The sequence below is a fragment of the Cibotium barometz genome, chromosome 49, assembly GCF_041138505.1.
Source record: "Cibotium barometz isolate CiBa-2024 chromosome 49, ASM4113850v1, whole genome shotgun sequence".
In the NCBI taxonomy this organism is placed as follows: domain Eukaryota; kingdom Viridiplantae; phylum Streptophyta; class Polypodiopsida; order Cyatheales; family Cibotiaceae; genus Cibotium; species Cibotium barometz.
Genome location: NC_141094.1, coordinates 25,229,756 through 25,244,548, shown reverse-complemented (window position 1 = coordinate 25,244,548; position 14,793 = coordinate 25,229,756). Strand labels below are relative to the sequence as shown.

The 14,793-nt window shown below is 38.6% G+C and overlaps 2 protein-coding genes across 4 annotated transcripts in view; one reads left to right on the top strand and one right to left on the bottom strand.

Annotated features, from left to right (window-relative positions):
- The first annotated feature begins 1,492 nt into the window (after positions 1–1,492).
- LOC147610424 (uncharacterized) lies at positions 1,493–4,933 on the top strand. The gene is made up of 4 exons (XM_086786353.1): positions 1,493–1,681; positions 1,949–2,211; positions 3,869–4,400; positions 4,506–4,933. Exons 1-4 carry the CDS (start codon positions 1,563–1,565, stop codon positions 4,639–4,641), a joined length of 1,050 nt encoding a protein of 349 aa, XP_086642479.1. The 5' UTR covers positions 1,493–1,562; the 3' UTR covers positions 4,642–4,933.
- Positions 4,934–12,668: 7,735 nt separating this feature from the next.
- The window catches only part of LOC147610423 (uncharacterized), a 52,853-nt gene continuing 50,728 nt past the window's right edge, over positions 12,669–14,793 (bottom strand). Inside the window, exons 4-8 of one of the 3 annotated variants that reach the window (XM_086786043.1) lie at positions 14,314–14,515; positions 13,796–13,945; positions 13,494–13,591; positions 13,197–13,318; positions 12,669–13,083 (exon numbers count right to left, since the gene is read on the bottom strand). In XM_086786043.1, the coding sequence (XP_086642169.1) occupies positions 13,017–13,083; positions 13,197–13,318; positions 13,494–13,591; positions 13,796–13,945; positions 14,314–14,515 (639 nt within the window). In that variant the 3' untranslated portion in view covers positions 12,669–13,016. Of the gene's footprint in view, positions 13,084–13,173; positions 13,319–13,493; positions 13,592–13,795; positions 13,946–14,313; positions 14,516–14,793 lie in introns of all 3 variants that reach the window. The other 2 variants (XM_086786044.1, XM_086786042.1) reach the window with 2 other exon arrangements.

Genomic DNA, 14,793 nt, shown 5'->3' with positions numbered 1-14,793 from the left:
GTATGTGTGTGTGTGCATTTTATGGTAGCATCACCTACCCACTATTCTATACTTAAAAACAAAGGAATTAAGCTAGATTTTAAATGTGTTAGTGCATAATATGTAGAAGAAATAATTATCGCGTGGCTTGAACAAAAGAAAGAATAATGTGTAGATTTAGATTGGTTAGTGGTGGCATCGACCATGCGAACAAGAGTTATATGAGCATTATCTTCTTACAAGGGAAAACAAGGATAGAGGGGTTGTAAAAATCACAAATGAGAAGTAGGGTGCCTATGAATTCAACTCATGTATTACAAGAAAGGATTAAGTATAGTGTATGATGTCATGATTTTCGAGAAAAGTATAAGTATTATGTATGATGTCATGAATTTCGAGAAAGGATTACGTATTGTGTATGGCATCACGAATTTTGAGAAAGGATTAAGTAGTGTGTATTTCTAGTAGAAAGGATTAAGAATTGTGTATGATGTCATGAATAAAAAACTCCTAAGGAGAAACAAGAAAACTTCAAAGTATTATATGATATCATTAGTGCAATGCCCCTAAGGAGCAAGGATATTGAAGCTTTTCAAATATTTTATTAGTAATTTTAAAAAATGGAATGTTTCTCCTTCATCCAAAAACCAAGAAAAAACCAACAAGGACAAAATGGACATGCTTATAAAACAAAATTTAGAACTTAAATATTAGTTGGAGAGAAAGGTTTGTTTTTAACACACTTAGGAAGTGCTATTGAATATAACAACAAAGACTACATGAAATGAACGGCATACTACATGTGTCAAATACGTTGTAGAAGCTTGTCCCTAAACTTAAGTGGGATTACATGTGTCAAATGAGCATTTCTCAATCAGTGGAAGCTTGTCCCTCAACTTATGTGGGACTACATGTGAAAGCAATCGTTGAAGCATTTACACTTATAATTATTATTCGTGTAATTCTTGTATGCTAAATATTAAGGTTATGGAGTATTTTAGGTGCCAAATTAGATGTGATAAAATATATGTGTGATTCTTGTATGCTAAATATTAAGGTTATGGAGTAATTCTTGTATGCTAAATATTAAGGTTCTGGAGTATTTTAGGTGCCAAATTAGATGTGATAAAATATATGTGTGAGTGGGAAATTGTAGAGTGTTACTTGAATGATGTATCATCTTAATTTGATAATGTTGGAGGGTATGGTATGTGATTTATATATAGAAGAGAACAATTCTAGGATTGTAAGCTGTTGGAAATGGCATGATAGTTGTTTATTTTAGATTTAAAATAAAAAAATTTTGCATGTAATGAAGGGGTGAGGCTTTTAAGCCAAGTGGGAGATTATGTGGCCAAAAAAACAAATGCTAGGCTCCAAGTTTAAGCATAGTTTGGAACGGTTTAGTGTAAACTAGGGTTTAATTATAGTGGATTTGATTCATGTATATGGCACACTATGGCCGGCTCCTCATCTACCATTAATATAATAATGGGCTTAGCATTAGCATACCTGCTTATGTTGAACACCATTAATAATAAGGGCTTTGCATTAGCATTCTAAACTTGTTGAAGCTTGGAATTATGGCAAATCATGGCTCCTTTTGGGAGCTTGCAACCCTTGTGGCTTTGCTATGTTGGGCTATGGCGGCAGCTCATGCACAGCAAAGCGTCCCGAGATTAGACCCCCCTGTTGGAAACTCGTGAGTTTTCTCTTAATCTCAATCTAATCAAAGTGCTAAATCAGTCTAATCAATAGTCTAATTGCTCTCTGCATGCCTTGCTTCCTTAATGACATTGAAACTGATCAATAGCAAGTTAGAATTTGCACTAATGTTCAATTTAATCAATAGTCTAATTACTCTCAGCTTCTCTAATTACACTGAGAAGGATCGATTTGCAAATTAGGATTTGCACTAAGGTGATTGGATTAATAAGATTAAGCTATATTAGTATGATTGTTATGTTAGGTTGCTTGTGGAGGTGAAGGCGCGGGGACATCAGGTTTACGAGTGTGGAGAATCAGCCAATGGTCTGGTTTACAGTCTCTTGAGGGCAAGGGCAAGGCTTTTCACATTGGCCACCCCGGACGAGGATGAGTCCGTGGCCAACCAAGTGGGCTCCCATTTCTTCCTAAAGCACCCGGATGCAAGACAAGGCAGGGCCACATGGTCCTCCATTGCAAATTTGGGCGACCCCACCATCACTCTCTCGGGTCCTAGCACAGTCACAGGTTCTCTCTCTCTCTCTCTCTCTCTCCCCCCCCCCTCTCTCTCTCTGTCTATACATATATGTCTACACATACATACATATCTATATATATATATGTGTACATACACACACATATATATATGTATGTTATGTATATACACACACAGACACGCATATATATTACATGTGTATGTGTATGTGTATGTGCAAATTTGGGCGACCCCACCATCACTCTCTCAGGTCCTAGCACAATCACACGTTCTCTCTCTCCTCCTTTCTCTCTCTCTCTCTATGTCTACACATACATACATACATACATATATATATGTGTGTACATACACACACATATATATATGTATGTTATGTATATACACACATATATGTGTATGTGTATGTGTATGTTATGTATACACGCACACACACACATATATCATAATATGTTATGTATACATATTATGATATATACATCACATATATCATAATATGTTACGTATATACATGCACGCACACACACACACACACACACATATCATAATATGTTATGTATACATATATATATGTATATATCATAACATACATGTATGTATGTGTGTGTGTGTGTGTGTGTGTGTGTGTGCACTATATATACACATATATGTATATATAAATATATACATAGAAATATTATATATATGCATGTGTGTATGTGTGTATATACATAATACACATATATGTGTGTATATATATGTATGTATGTGCGTGTAGATATATGTTTATATATACATATATGAATGTGTGCATGCATATACAAAATCACTCATGTGCATGCGAGTACATGCACACATACTCCCATGAGAATGCATGATGTATGTGTGTGTGGTGTGTATACATACATACATATATATATCTATATGTGTGTGTCTGTGTCACTCACGTGCATACGAGTTGTATGCACACACACTCACACGTGTGTATGTGTGTGTGTCTATGTGTATGTGTGTGTATATACATATACACACATGCATAAATACATGTCTTGTGCTAATCCATATAACATTTTTATATGCATCCATATATCATTCATTTTAACAACCCATTTTTCAAGTGATATTCTTTATGCCAACTAAGTATGAGAGAATAATTGTAGGCTCTAAGAAACATTTCAGTTAAAAGGTTTCCAAATATTCATTTATAGTAGTTATAAACTGATAGTGAAGGCATTTGAAGTAGTAGTTAAAATGATATATGAAGACATCTCAAAACTTGGCCACAAACATGTGGCTTCTCAAGTAGTAATTAAAATGAGTGGAAGTCATGGTTGACTATAATTAGTTCTAAACATAATGAGTTGGGTTTATGAGAAGTGTGGATTTCATAGGTTGAAGCAAATTCCCAAAAAAAAATAATAACTATTTCTTTGATAGGTGCATTATTATCTAAGTTGTACAAGCGAGTTACTACTAAGATCTCATCTAAATACATAGTTTCTCAAGAAAAGGTAGTGGGTTAGCATATCTACATATTGAACCTTTTACATAAGCACATTGCTAATGCATATTTTTTATCAAACTCATACATGTCTCAAGCCCATGTGCTTTGAAAAATAAAAGTTCCATATGTCCATCACAATGGAATGCAAAGTCCCTTATGTTTATGACAATGAAAGCATTTAATTCTTTGATGTTTTGCTTTCTATGCAGGCACAGTGATCTTTAGCCAATTGAATGTTGCACCTAATGTTCCTTCTTTACTTCTCAAGGGCACCTCCCATACTGGCAATGGTCCTCTTAGCAAGGCTTCTTATGTTCAAAGGATTGATGTCCAAGGTGGTGCCTCTCCTCCAAATTGCACAGAGAAGGGGCATGTTTTGAAGGTCCCTTATAGGTCTCATTATGCATTTTGGACACAAGACAATATCATCCCAACCAACACACCCTCTCAACTCCTTGTTCCTAAATCATTCCAACTATTCTACACTTTTTATGGTGATGGTGCTCAACAATATACTTTCAATGGATCTTCTTGGAGCAAAGGCAATGGTCTCAATGCTACTCTCTCAACCATACCAGGAGATGCAACACAAGGGTTTCTTTTTCAAAGTGGAGAAGAACTTGCTTGGGAGCTACTTAGCCCTTCATCTTGTGTATTAGGAAAGGCTATTCAAACTGCTACAGTTGATACAAACAGCCTTGATTGGGCTTTATTCAATATTACCAGCCACAAAGGCAACAAGTAAGTAGATTCAACTTAAATATACTAAGGTATTCATTTTAAATTCTTCTAAAGTTGATGGTCACAAGTTGCAACCATATAAACGAGCTATTGTCTGCAATGCAGTAATGGACTTGCATCTACGAAGTTCGTTCAAATGTTATCAACTAGAGGTGGGCTACAACCTTCTACGACTATAGGCTTTGATTTGGGAGCTACTCAAGCATCTAATTTCTCAGCCATATATTGGTTCTATCGCTAGTTTAGAAATATTTATCATAAAAGCTTGATTTTGCTTGCAATACATCTTTTCTAGTAGGGTTGAAGAAGTTTTTTCCTATCTCAACCTCACAATAGCAATGGGGAGAGGAAAAGCATACTTTCTTTGGTAGATTAATCCAATAAAGAAGTTCATCATAGAGTATCAACGTAGACTCACTAATCAATTTATTCTTTTTGTACAAGATAGATTTTATATTCTCTCTCACATCATAAAGAATTTTTGGCCCTCCTATACATGTACTTTAATAATGGAAATAGATGGTCACATGGCCTTTGTCTCTAATTTTCATTCAATGTCTTTATCAAATAATGTCTCTAATTTTCATTCAATGTCTTTATCACGATATCTTTGATTTAGCTACTTTATCACAATATTACCACAATTTCCATTCAATGTCTTTATCACAATATTACCACAGTTTCCATTCAATGTCTTTATCACAATGTCTTTATCACAATGTCTCTAATTTTCATTCAATGTATTATCACAATGTCTCTAATTTTCATTCAATGTTTATCACAATACTATCACAATGTCTTTGATTTAGTTACCTTGACAGTTTCCAAACTATCTTTATTCAAGGAATTGCATTACTTAACTATCAATACATCCACATTGCTTTTAGTTTAGTGAATCTATAAATGAGGCCCTCATCAGCTTGGAGGACCATGTGTGCACAAATATACTTGCCCTTTAACAAATGTAGAAATAAGTCTAAAACTTCAAAGTTAAGTATCTTATTTCTCACTTCCCTCCATGCCTCCTCCTCCTCCTCCTCCTCTCTCTCTCTCTCTCTCTCTCTCTCTCACACACATAACTATGGTGGAACTTGGAAAGGCAAGACTATTATAGAGATGTTGTGAGGAGAATCTCAAGCCCACTTAAAACCTGATGTGTAGATATGTAAAGTGTGTATATGATGGTGTGGTGAGAATCCTAGATGGCAAAAGCAACATCGCGGCCAAATGTGTGCACAGGTGCAAAAAAATGGAGATAGAAAATGCATGGGCCAACATAGGAGAAGGGCAGCGTAAGGTTATGGAAAGAAACGAGGTGGCAACTGGGTTCAAGTACAAGTTTTTTAGTTCCTTGGCAGGGACTCTCCAGGACGTAGTGGTGGCTAGAGATCACCAGAGAGAGAGGAGAGCACCGACTGTAGTGGAGTTGACTCTTGCAGATCTATTTTTTCTTGATTAGGGTTGTAGGCTAGAGATCCTACATATGTTAAAGATTCTGGAGAACAACGCAATGTGAGAAGGCTTGTTTAGGTCAGAGAAGAGGAAGGGCTAGAGACCAGAATCGGGAAGGAGTGTCCCCTTGAACTTCAGTGGAATGCCTCTATTAGATACTTGGTCCAGATCTGGTCTACCTCAGCTGTTGTCGATGTTATTCTGTCAGAGCTAAGTGTTGAATCCTGTGAAGTTTGAAGTCATGGGTCTATCTGTGGAGGATCTTGAAAGCTTTCTAAGTTTTCTCCTCTTTGAGCCCTAAGTCTTTGTAAGAATATGCCACAATGAAAACAGATACATCAAGAGAAAGTACACTAGACAATGCAATAGAGAGAATGGAGAGAATTTTAAAATTCTAATTATACCAAACAAGAGATAGGTACAATATGATGGTGCTGACCACCCATGTGCTCTAGTTTAGAGCTTAGATGGAAATCTAGACAGACTTTGGATGGAGGGCGTACTAAGAGTATAGGGAATATATGCTCACAAGCATTGGATGCCTTTACTTGTGCCAACTATGTCCATTTAAAGTGCTATAGGTAGTGCAGTGGACGCGTCCAAGACGTGGGCGGCTATGCTGCATTGACGCAGCTCACCACCCATGTATTCATAACGCATCCCCACCGACCACCGCCCACTAAGGATGAACTTAGTTCTTGAGAGAATATTCCAAGGAATATTCTTTATGCCATTTCGGGCCATGCAATTGCCATGCAACTCTGATTGTTGCATCGTAAGGTCATGGCTGACCTCACTAGAACTCCCATATCTGCTAGAGTCCTCCTCAACCATACTGCCTCATAAGCAGCAAAACAAGCGGCCTTGTACTATGCTTCAGTTGAAGAAAGTGCCATTATGGGTTGCTTCTTACTAATCCAAGAGAACACATTGGATCCAAGTGAGAAGCAATATCTAGAAATTTATTTTCTGGTGTCACAATCTCCAGCCTGATCGGAGTCACAATATCCCACTAAGGAGTCACCAGATATGTATGTAAATCCATACTCAAGAGTACCTTTGATGTACCTGAGCACACGCATTGCTGCATTCCAATGACTTTCCCTTGGTTTGTTGGAGAAGTTGCTCAACGCACCAGCTGCATAGCAAATGTCTAGTCTAGTATTGCACAAGAAAATCAAACTTCTAACAAGCTTCATGCACATCTTGATCTCAACCAAAGGTGAAGTGTCCTCAGAAGAAAGCCTAAAGTTTACCTCCATTGGTGTACTTATTGGCTTGCAGTTTGTCATACCAAATGCCTTCAAGATCTCTATTGCATACTTCTACTGAGAAATAAAGATCTTGTTAGACTCTTGCCAAACCTCGATCCCCAAACAATAATGCAAGAGCCCCAAGTCTATCATCTCAAACTCAGAGCCAAGCCTTTCTCATGTTTGCTGAATCAAGTCGTCATGGTTGCCAGTGTGATAATCAGGTCATCCACATAGAGAACAACTATCACATATTTGTCATCCTTTCTGAGTACATACAAGTTAGCATATTAGATGCACTTCTAGAAAAACCAATATTTTGAAAAAAGTATCTATTCGTTGTTTTGGTACCATGCCCTTGGGGCTTGTTTCAGCCCATATAAAGCCTTCTTCAACTTGCAAACCTTATTTTCTGATTTGGGTAGCTCAAACCATGGTGGCTGAGCAACATACACCTCCTCCTTGAGATGTCCATTCAGAAAAGCTGATTTTACATCCATTTGAAAAACTAGCCACCTCTTATTAGCAGCCAAGGCAAGTACTGTGCGAATAGTGGTCATTCGAGCTGTTGGACAAAGGTTTCACTAACATCAAGACCTTCAACCAGTGAAAAACCTTGTGCAACCAGCCTACCTTTGTATTTCTCTAATGAACCATCAGATTTACACTTAGCTTTCCACATCCACTTGGTGCCAATTACCTTTCGTTTTGGTCACCGATCTACCAGCTCCCAAGTTTTGTTTTTGATAATGTTGTCATACTCTGACTGCATTGCTACCTTCCACTTTGGATCTACCAAAGCTTCTTCTACATTTGTGGGCTCCTTCACTAAATCCATTATCTCGGCCATCAAGACCATATTGACAATGTGTTCAGAAGACCTTCTCTGCTCCTCTATTCTCTTTGATATGCATTGTAAGCCATCTGCAAGTTTCTGCAACATCAGGTTGGGGGTTGTGATCATCAAAGAGATGCCTTACCCAGGTAGGAAGTGGCTATCCTTTAGGTGCACAGGCAGGATGGTGTGATTCATGAGAGTCTTCATCATTTGAAAACTCCTCCTCCTTCAGTTTTTCAGTGCTGCTTGGGCTGGGCACATGGTGGATTATTTCTCTATTTGATGATAAAGTAGACGGATCCCTGTCCTCCACTGAATCTGGATGCTCCACAAACACCACATCTCGGTTGACCATTATCTTCTTAGCCTTTAGATCAAATAGTCGATAAACCTTCAACTCTGTACTGTATCCAAGGAAGATACATTTCTTGCTTTTGGCCCAGCAAGATTAGTGAGTCTATTTTCATCTTGTATATGCATGTAACATTCACAACCGAATGTTCAAAAATGAGAACATGAAGGCTTCTTACCCGAATAGGCCTCATATGGGTGTGATTCTTTTGAGCACCTTTGTGTAGGATCTTTTGAGAATGTAAATTGCAATGTGACTGCTTCAGCCCCCAGAAGGAGTCTGGTAACCCTTTCCCTTTCATCATGCACCTTGCCTCTTTTCTTTATACTGTTTTGTTTCCTCTCATCGCCATCTCTTGCTTTCTCTTTGAATCATTTTTACTACTATGGCAACTCTAAAGGTTGATCCACACTCAAAGAAAAGACACCATATCAACTTGGTACTTGATAAAGACTATTGCACATGGAGAAGCATTCATCATATAAAGCTCTATATGATGAGGCCGAAGCTCAAAGACTACGTGTAGAAGGGAAGAATCATGTGGATTTATGGGTTTAAGGAGGTATATACTCTCTTGACCCATCAACTGGTAAGCCTCTATCATTTAGCACTTTACATGATCTTATTTCATTCATTGGAGATGGTAGAGAAGGCTTATTTGGATACTGCTCAAGATTGAATAATCAAGCTGCTATTTTCCATTATCAACACACACACATGAAACTATGCTCTCAAGAAGAGGTTGCAGAGCTAAGACAAACTAACAAGAACTTAAGAGGAACATGCACTCGAAAAACCAACTAAAAAGTACTCTTTTTGGATTAAGAGCGAGATCTAGAGAGTTTAAGAGTGTTACATGCCAAGCAACATATAGGGTTGCTAAGAAAGAAACGGATGAAGCTTGCTCAAAACTACATGAATAGTGTGGGAGGTTTTTGCTTGGATAATCCTCTAGATAGAAGCTTGCTTGAAACTACTTGAATAGTATGGGAGGTTTTTGCTTGGATAATCCTCTAGATAGAATTGCTATAATCAAATATGCTATTAAAAACAGTGACTTGATTGAAATTCTCAAGCTCTCGGAGTGTGCAGGGCTTTAAAGGAGGGTAGTGAAGAAAGTTTGCAATGACTTTCGTGAATTGGTCAAGCTTGATGAGGTGGTGGAGGCTTGCGACAAGGTTTCAATCAGCACGAAGAGATACAGAGCCATATCACAGTTACTTATCCAAGGTATGAAGCCTTGTTGTCTTTGTGTGTTCGCCTTACCCTGGCCACATATCGTAGCAATGGTACGACACCAACAAAATTTGGCTATTTTAGGGTTTATAGGTGAATATAAATACATTGACGATTTAATGATTGTAGAGAAGACAAAGAAAAAGAAATGAACATTTAAGTACGACATATTTACATACATTAGAAGGGTCCAATTAGCCATGGTGAAGTTTTATCAATGCACAATAGAGGACTATGAGGGTAATCTTTTTTTTGTTATCAAGCTTGATGAGGCATAGATTCTACTTGGTAAGAGTTTTTGCTTCATGTAGTTCGTGCATTGATTAATTAATATGACATAAATTGATTTATTAATATATTCTTTTTTCTATGTGAAGCATATTTTGTTTACACATGGTCCATAATTTGTGAAGAACCAAGGGCCTCTTGTTACATGGAGTACTCAAGGCATGGAAAAATCACACTATGCTGCATGTATCAACTATTTTCGTACAACTTGACATGGTGGTGGGAAAACAAAAACAAATGCATTACGAGAGCTCTTCAACACATTCTACCGAAGGCAAATGCAACAATACAATGTAATTCTTAAAAACCAGGTTAGTTTATACCACATAAAAATATATAGCTATTACTATTAACATCAATATATTATAAACATTCATCATGCTCAATAAGTTGTATCGCTATGCAGGATGGAGATTGAGATGGAGAAAGTCGTGGTGACGCAAAGCTTACAAAATTTTAAAGAAAGTGTTAATAAGCAACAAACACTATATACCAACAATAATTGCTCTGCTTTAAGACAAGTACTATGTAAAAAAAAAAATTCAATACAAGTAGAGAAAGACTTCTTTAAAAAAGTCTTCTTTTTTCATTCTTCTTCCTTTTCTCTTCCTCAACGAGATTGCCCTCTTTTTTGAGGTTTTCTTTGGGTAGTTGTTCACCCTCCTTTTCAAGGTAATCCTCTTCAGATACTTGTTTAACCTCATCTTCTTTGGGTAGTTTGTCTCTATACCTTAGTAACTTTTATCGTTGATAACCTCCAAGGGAACGGGTATTCAAATCGGGAATTGCCTTAGCATAGGCTGCATAACACAAAACATACCTTGCCCTTGATGCCCACAACCTTGGTCCATATATCCAAATATAGGTAAAGCTTCTATCTTCTCCCACCATCAACATGATCTTTTCTGCGTTATGTTGTATCTTTGAATATCCTAAGTATACTGACAAAACTTTTAAGGCCATTAATGAAATGCGTGGATCATCTGAATATTTTGAATGGTAAATGATCAACACATTTCCAAGGAGGTATCCTTGAAATATAGTGGCTGAGAAAGCTGAGGTCCTAAACGAGGGAAAAGGTGCCCCGGCCCATTATTAGTCTGCGTCCACACATCACTACCATAGAAATGTCTACATGCATCTTGCACATTGTACTTTGCAGATCATGCGTGTTTCACATTGCACATTATACTTCTCACCTCCCATCACACGTCATACTTTGCATCACGCATCACACTCCATACATTGCATGTTGCACTCCATACTTCACGCCTTGCACATCGCATGCCGTGCCTTGCACTCGCATTCGCACCCCATATCTTCCATATTCTTATTTCACCCTAGTTGACGCAAGATGCTAGCAAGTCAATAGCATTGGATCCCAGATTTTCATCGACATTGGATACTTGTGCCAAAAAGACTCACTATCAATTAGAGTAGGTAGAAACACGAATGAGAGTGAAACCATAGGAGTAGGGTAATCTTGGCTTTGGTATCCCCTCCTTGAATCTAGTGCTAGCTCGTCATCTAGAAGAGGGAGGAACTAGCAAATCCAATAAGTCACCTTAGTAGGCCTTACTAGCCCACCTTAGTAGAGAGTTCACTCATGCGGCTAGTGTTTGCAAGCCCCAAGAAAGATATTTGTGCAATGACGATCTGGTTATTTAACAATATTTAAGAACCACTGCTAAGGACTATGTCCTATTGTGTGGCTAAGGCTGCTTGTGTACCAAATTCACCACACATCAAGGAGCGATTCAGTCTATCAAGAACAACCCTCAACCAGTATTCAAGTGATGCATGAGGCTATGTGTGATACTTCGAGCAGTGGAGAATATAAAAGTCTACTTGGATCCATCGATAAGCACCTCACAAGGTGAATGGGAACTTCAAGGCCCACCATGACAACCATCAGATAATCAACCTCTTGTGGGACCTTTCGGAGTTCTTCTCTTCGACAACTCTGCAGCAAACTAAGATCTAGGAGCATGTACTGATTTGGAAGATGGTCTTGTGGCTCAACACACACCAAGGTCAATGACTACTTCTAAAGACTTCTTTACTATGTACAAACAACATAGTAACTAGGGAACAATAACTCACCTACGAATGATTTAACGAAGTAGTCTAAAAACAAGATGGAGAGAGAGAAGCTACGTTCATCAGCACCCAAGCGTTAAGTTCTAGCATTTCAATATTTCTAAATACTTTAGGCATCTTGCCTTGGCATCATTGGTGAGACGGTATGAAATGGGACCAAGTGAGACAAAGTGTTAATCTTCAATGTTACTTGTGCATCCTGCTATATTGAGAGGTGCCAACTTTGCAACTTTCAAAGCAGTAGATAGTAAGATATGCACCCAAGCACAAGTTGTGGTCTTTACAATTCCCAACTGATTTCAGGCAAAAGCTTGGATTTGCTTTGACACCACGGATAAGACTATCATATAAAGTGGGACCAGATAAGGCAAGGCAAAGTGGTGACCTCCCACTATACTAAAAATCTCCAATCACAGATTCAGATTCGCATGCTGTATTACTTCCTTTCATCCTGCTATATTGAGGGGGTCCTGACTTTGCACCACTCTAGGCATCCCAACGTACTCAACTTTCTTGGCTCCAATACTTGCAACCTGTCTTAAAATCCCCACGTTTCACTCAGGTCAGCTTCAAGCCATGAGTGACAAAGTAGCACACATAACATGCTATGACATCCTACTCATATCTCGCATGCCCAAAGCAGGAGTCTACTTGATAGGCGGAGCCAACAATAAATTTTTATGAACATCCCAGAGAACAAACCAAGAGAACTGGATGCAGCCTGAGATAAAGAGAACAACAAAACAAAAGTTATTGTAAAGAAACATTCTTTGTATGCAAATTTGCATTCAAAAAAACTTTTGAAGGTGGTGTAGCCACGTTAACACACTCATTGCCTTCTCGTGCAACTTCATGAAAGTACAATATTAAGATCCTTGGAAGAAAAAGAAGCGAAGTGTTAGAATGAAGAGTTAGTGTAAGATGCAGAACACCCCTAAGTTCATTGAACAAAGGATGGAAGATCCTGGCTCTCTTTCGAGGCAAGTTCAATGGGGGTTGAGCAAGGCAGGCCTAACTCAAAAGGAGTACTGCAGGGGAGTATGATACACTGTAGCTTTGATGTATTTTACAGCTTTGCTTTCGATAATAAAATTATCTCATTTCCTATCTGATTTTTTATCACTGCCTCTAGACCTTTCCTCTGCTTCTCTCCTTTTTTGTTGCCTGCAAAAATTGTGCCAGTATAAGCTACTGATACTGATAAAAATTTTGTGCCCATACAAGCTAGTGATATAGTTAGGAAACAGAAACAACCCCTTTCTTGAGTGAGCACTCACGCAAAAGAGGCATAACCTCCTCCAGCATTGGCTGTTAATAATGCAGTATGGGCACTCGCAGCTGCTATAGCAGATTTGGCAACAGGTGGCAGAGGGGGTGGAGCTCTTGTATCAGTATCAACCTGACAAACAAGCCAAAACAATCATTGTAAAAACATGTGGCATCAGTACTTACTCCATGCAGGGACTTCAGTTTGGCAGTGGTAAAAGGAAAGCAGCTAAACCAGGCAACACTGCCAAAACCTGTCAGCACTACCCATCACAATCTCTTCTTATTCAGCAGCTAAGTTAATAAACCTTGTCCCATTTGCTCTTCTTGTTTGACCGCCCACCATCTGATTTTGGAGCAGCCTCAGATGCAGTTGTTACTCCTGGCGGATTTATGGTTGTTGGGCCTGCCCATAAATAGAAAATCCTCAAGGAAACTTTACTGAGTTTTGTGTTCAAATAATCAAATTTGGTTAAGCATACGCACTGAATTATGTTGCTTAGGTTATTATTCATTCCTACAACGTTAAGCTCTATAGCTTCCTACTTTTCAATCCCTGGTGCTCTGATGGTGTTATAATGCACATGTATGGGTGTTGAATAAGGCCCACCTTTCTGCCCACTAGTGACCGGTAACACAGGCTTTGATTTATCAGGTAATGCTGATATTGGTGTGGTTTGTACTCCATGCACAAAATCGACCCGCTGACTTTGCTTCTTGGCTTGTTCTTTCCTTTCTTGCTCACGCCTAAACTCCAATGCTGTCAAAGCACAGAACAGATTTCAACCCCAGATCAAACAAGGACTATTTCAAATGTTGAAAACTAAAAAATCTAACGAGCAACCCCGAAACGCAGGTTAGCTGCATGGCACGGAGGTTGCTGCCTTGGAGGTGCCTGTAGGAGCTAACTTGCGCAACCAGCCTGTGTACAACCAAGTCCATACACGTGCGGGGCTATCCACTTAGACTGTAAGGCCACTGATACCCTTCACTAGCATTGCCTCTGTACAGTGAGCGAGTGAATCTGTGATCTTTTAGATACTTCTTCCATTTCTAGAGGGATTAAAAAACTTGCCATGCAAGAAATTAAAAGGCTTTACAGAAAGAAAATTCTGGAAAAAAGCTGACCTAGTGCATCATAGAAGTCACTCGGATCATAGCCATGTGGATCAAAAATCTCCTTGCTAAAACAGCTGCCTATTTGATCAATTTCCTGATATTTTACAGCACGTTGTAAAAAGTCTGGATTCCGGTACCCCTTTGACTTCCGTAACTCCTCATTGAAGCTCCTCCCAGCGTTCTTTAAAGTTAAATATTTGGAGAATTTGTTCTGCCATTAATAAAACATCAGCAATTGCAAATACTTCATCTGCTAAAGTTTGAAAGATGCAAATACAGATGTAGGCAACAACAAACCAGAAGGAGAGAAGAGGGGGGGTTTTGTGTGTGTGTGTGTGTGTGTGTGTGTGTGTTGGTGGTGGTGGGGGCGGGATGTCCCGATAGGCCTAGGATTAGGGCTAGGAGTATGTGCTAACCCAAGATTAGCACTAGGGTTAAGATTAGGGTTAAGGCTTAGTTGGGGCATGGGGACCTGAACGGTTCACACAT

Coding starts and splice junctions, on each gene's coding strand:
- LOC147610424 (XM_086786353.1), top strand. CDS start 1,563: ATGGCAAATCATGGCTCCTTTTGGGAGCTTGCAACCCTTGTGGCTTTG. Junction 2,212..3,868: donor GGGTCCTAGCACAGTCACAG/GTTCTCTCTCTC, acceptor CTTTCTATGCAG/GCACAGTGATCTTTAGCCAA. Junction 4,401..4,505: donor ACCAGCCACAAAGGCAACAA/GTAAGTAGATTC, acceptor TCTGCAATGCAG/TAATGGACTTGCATCTACGA.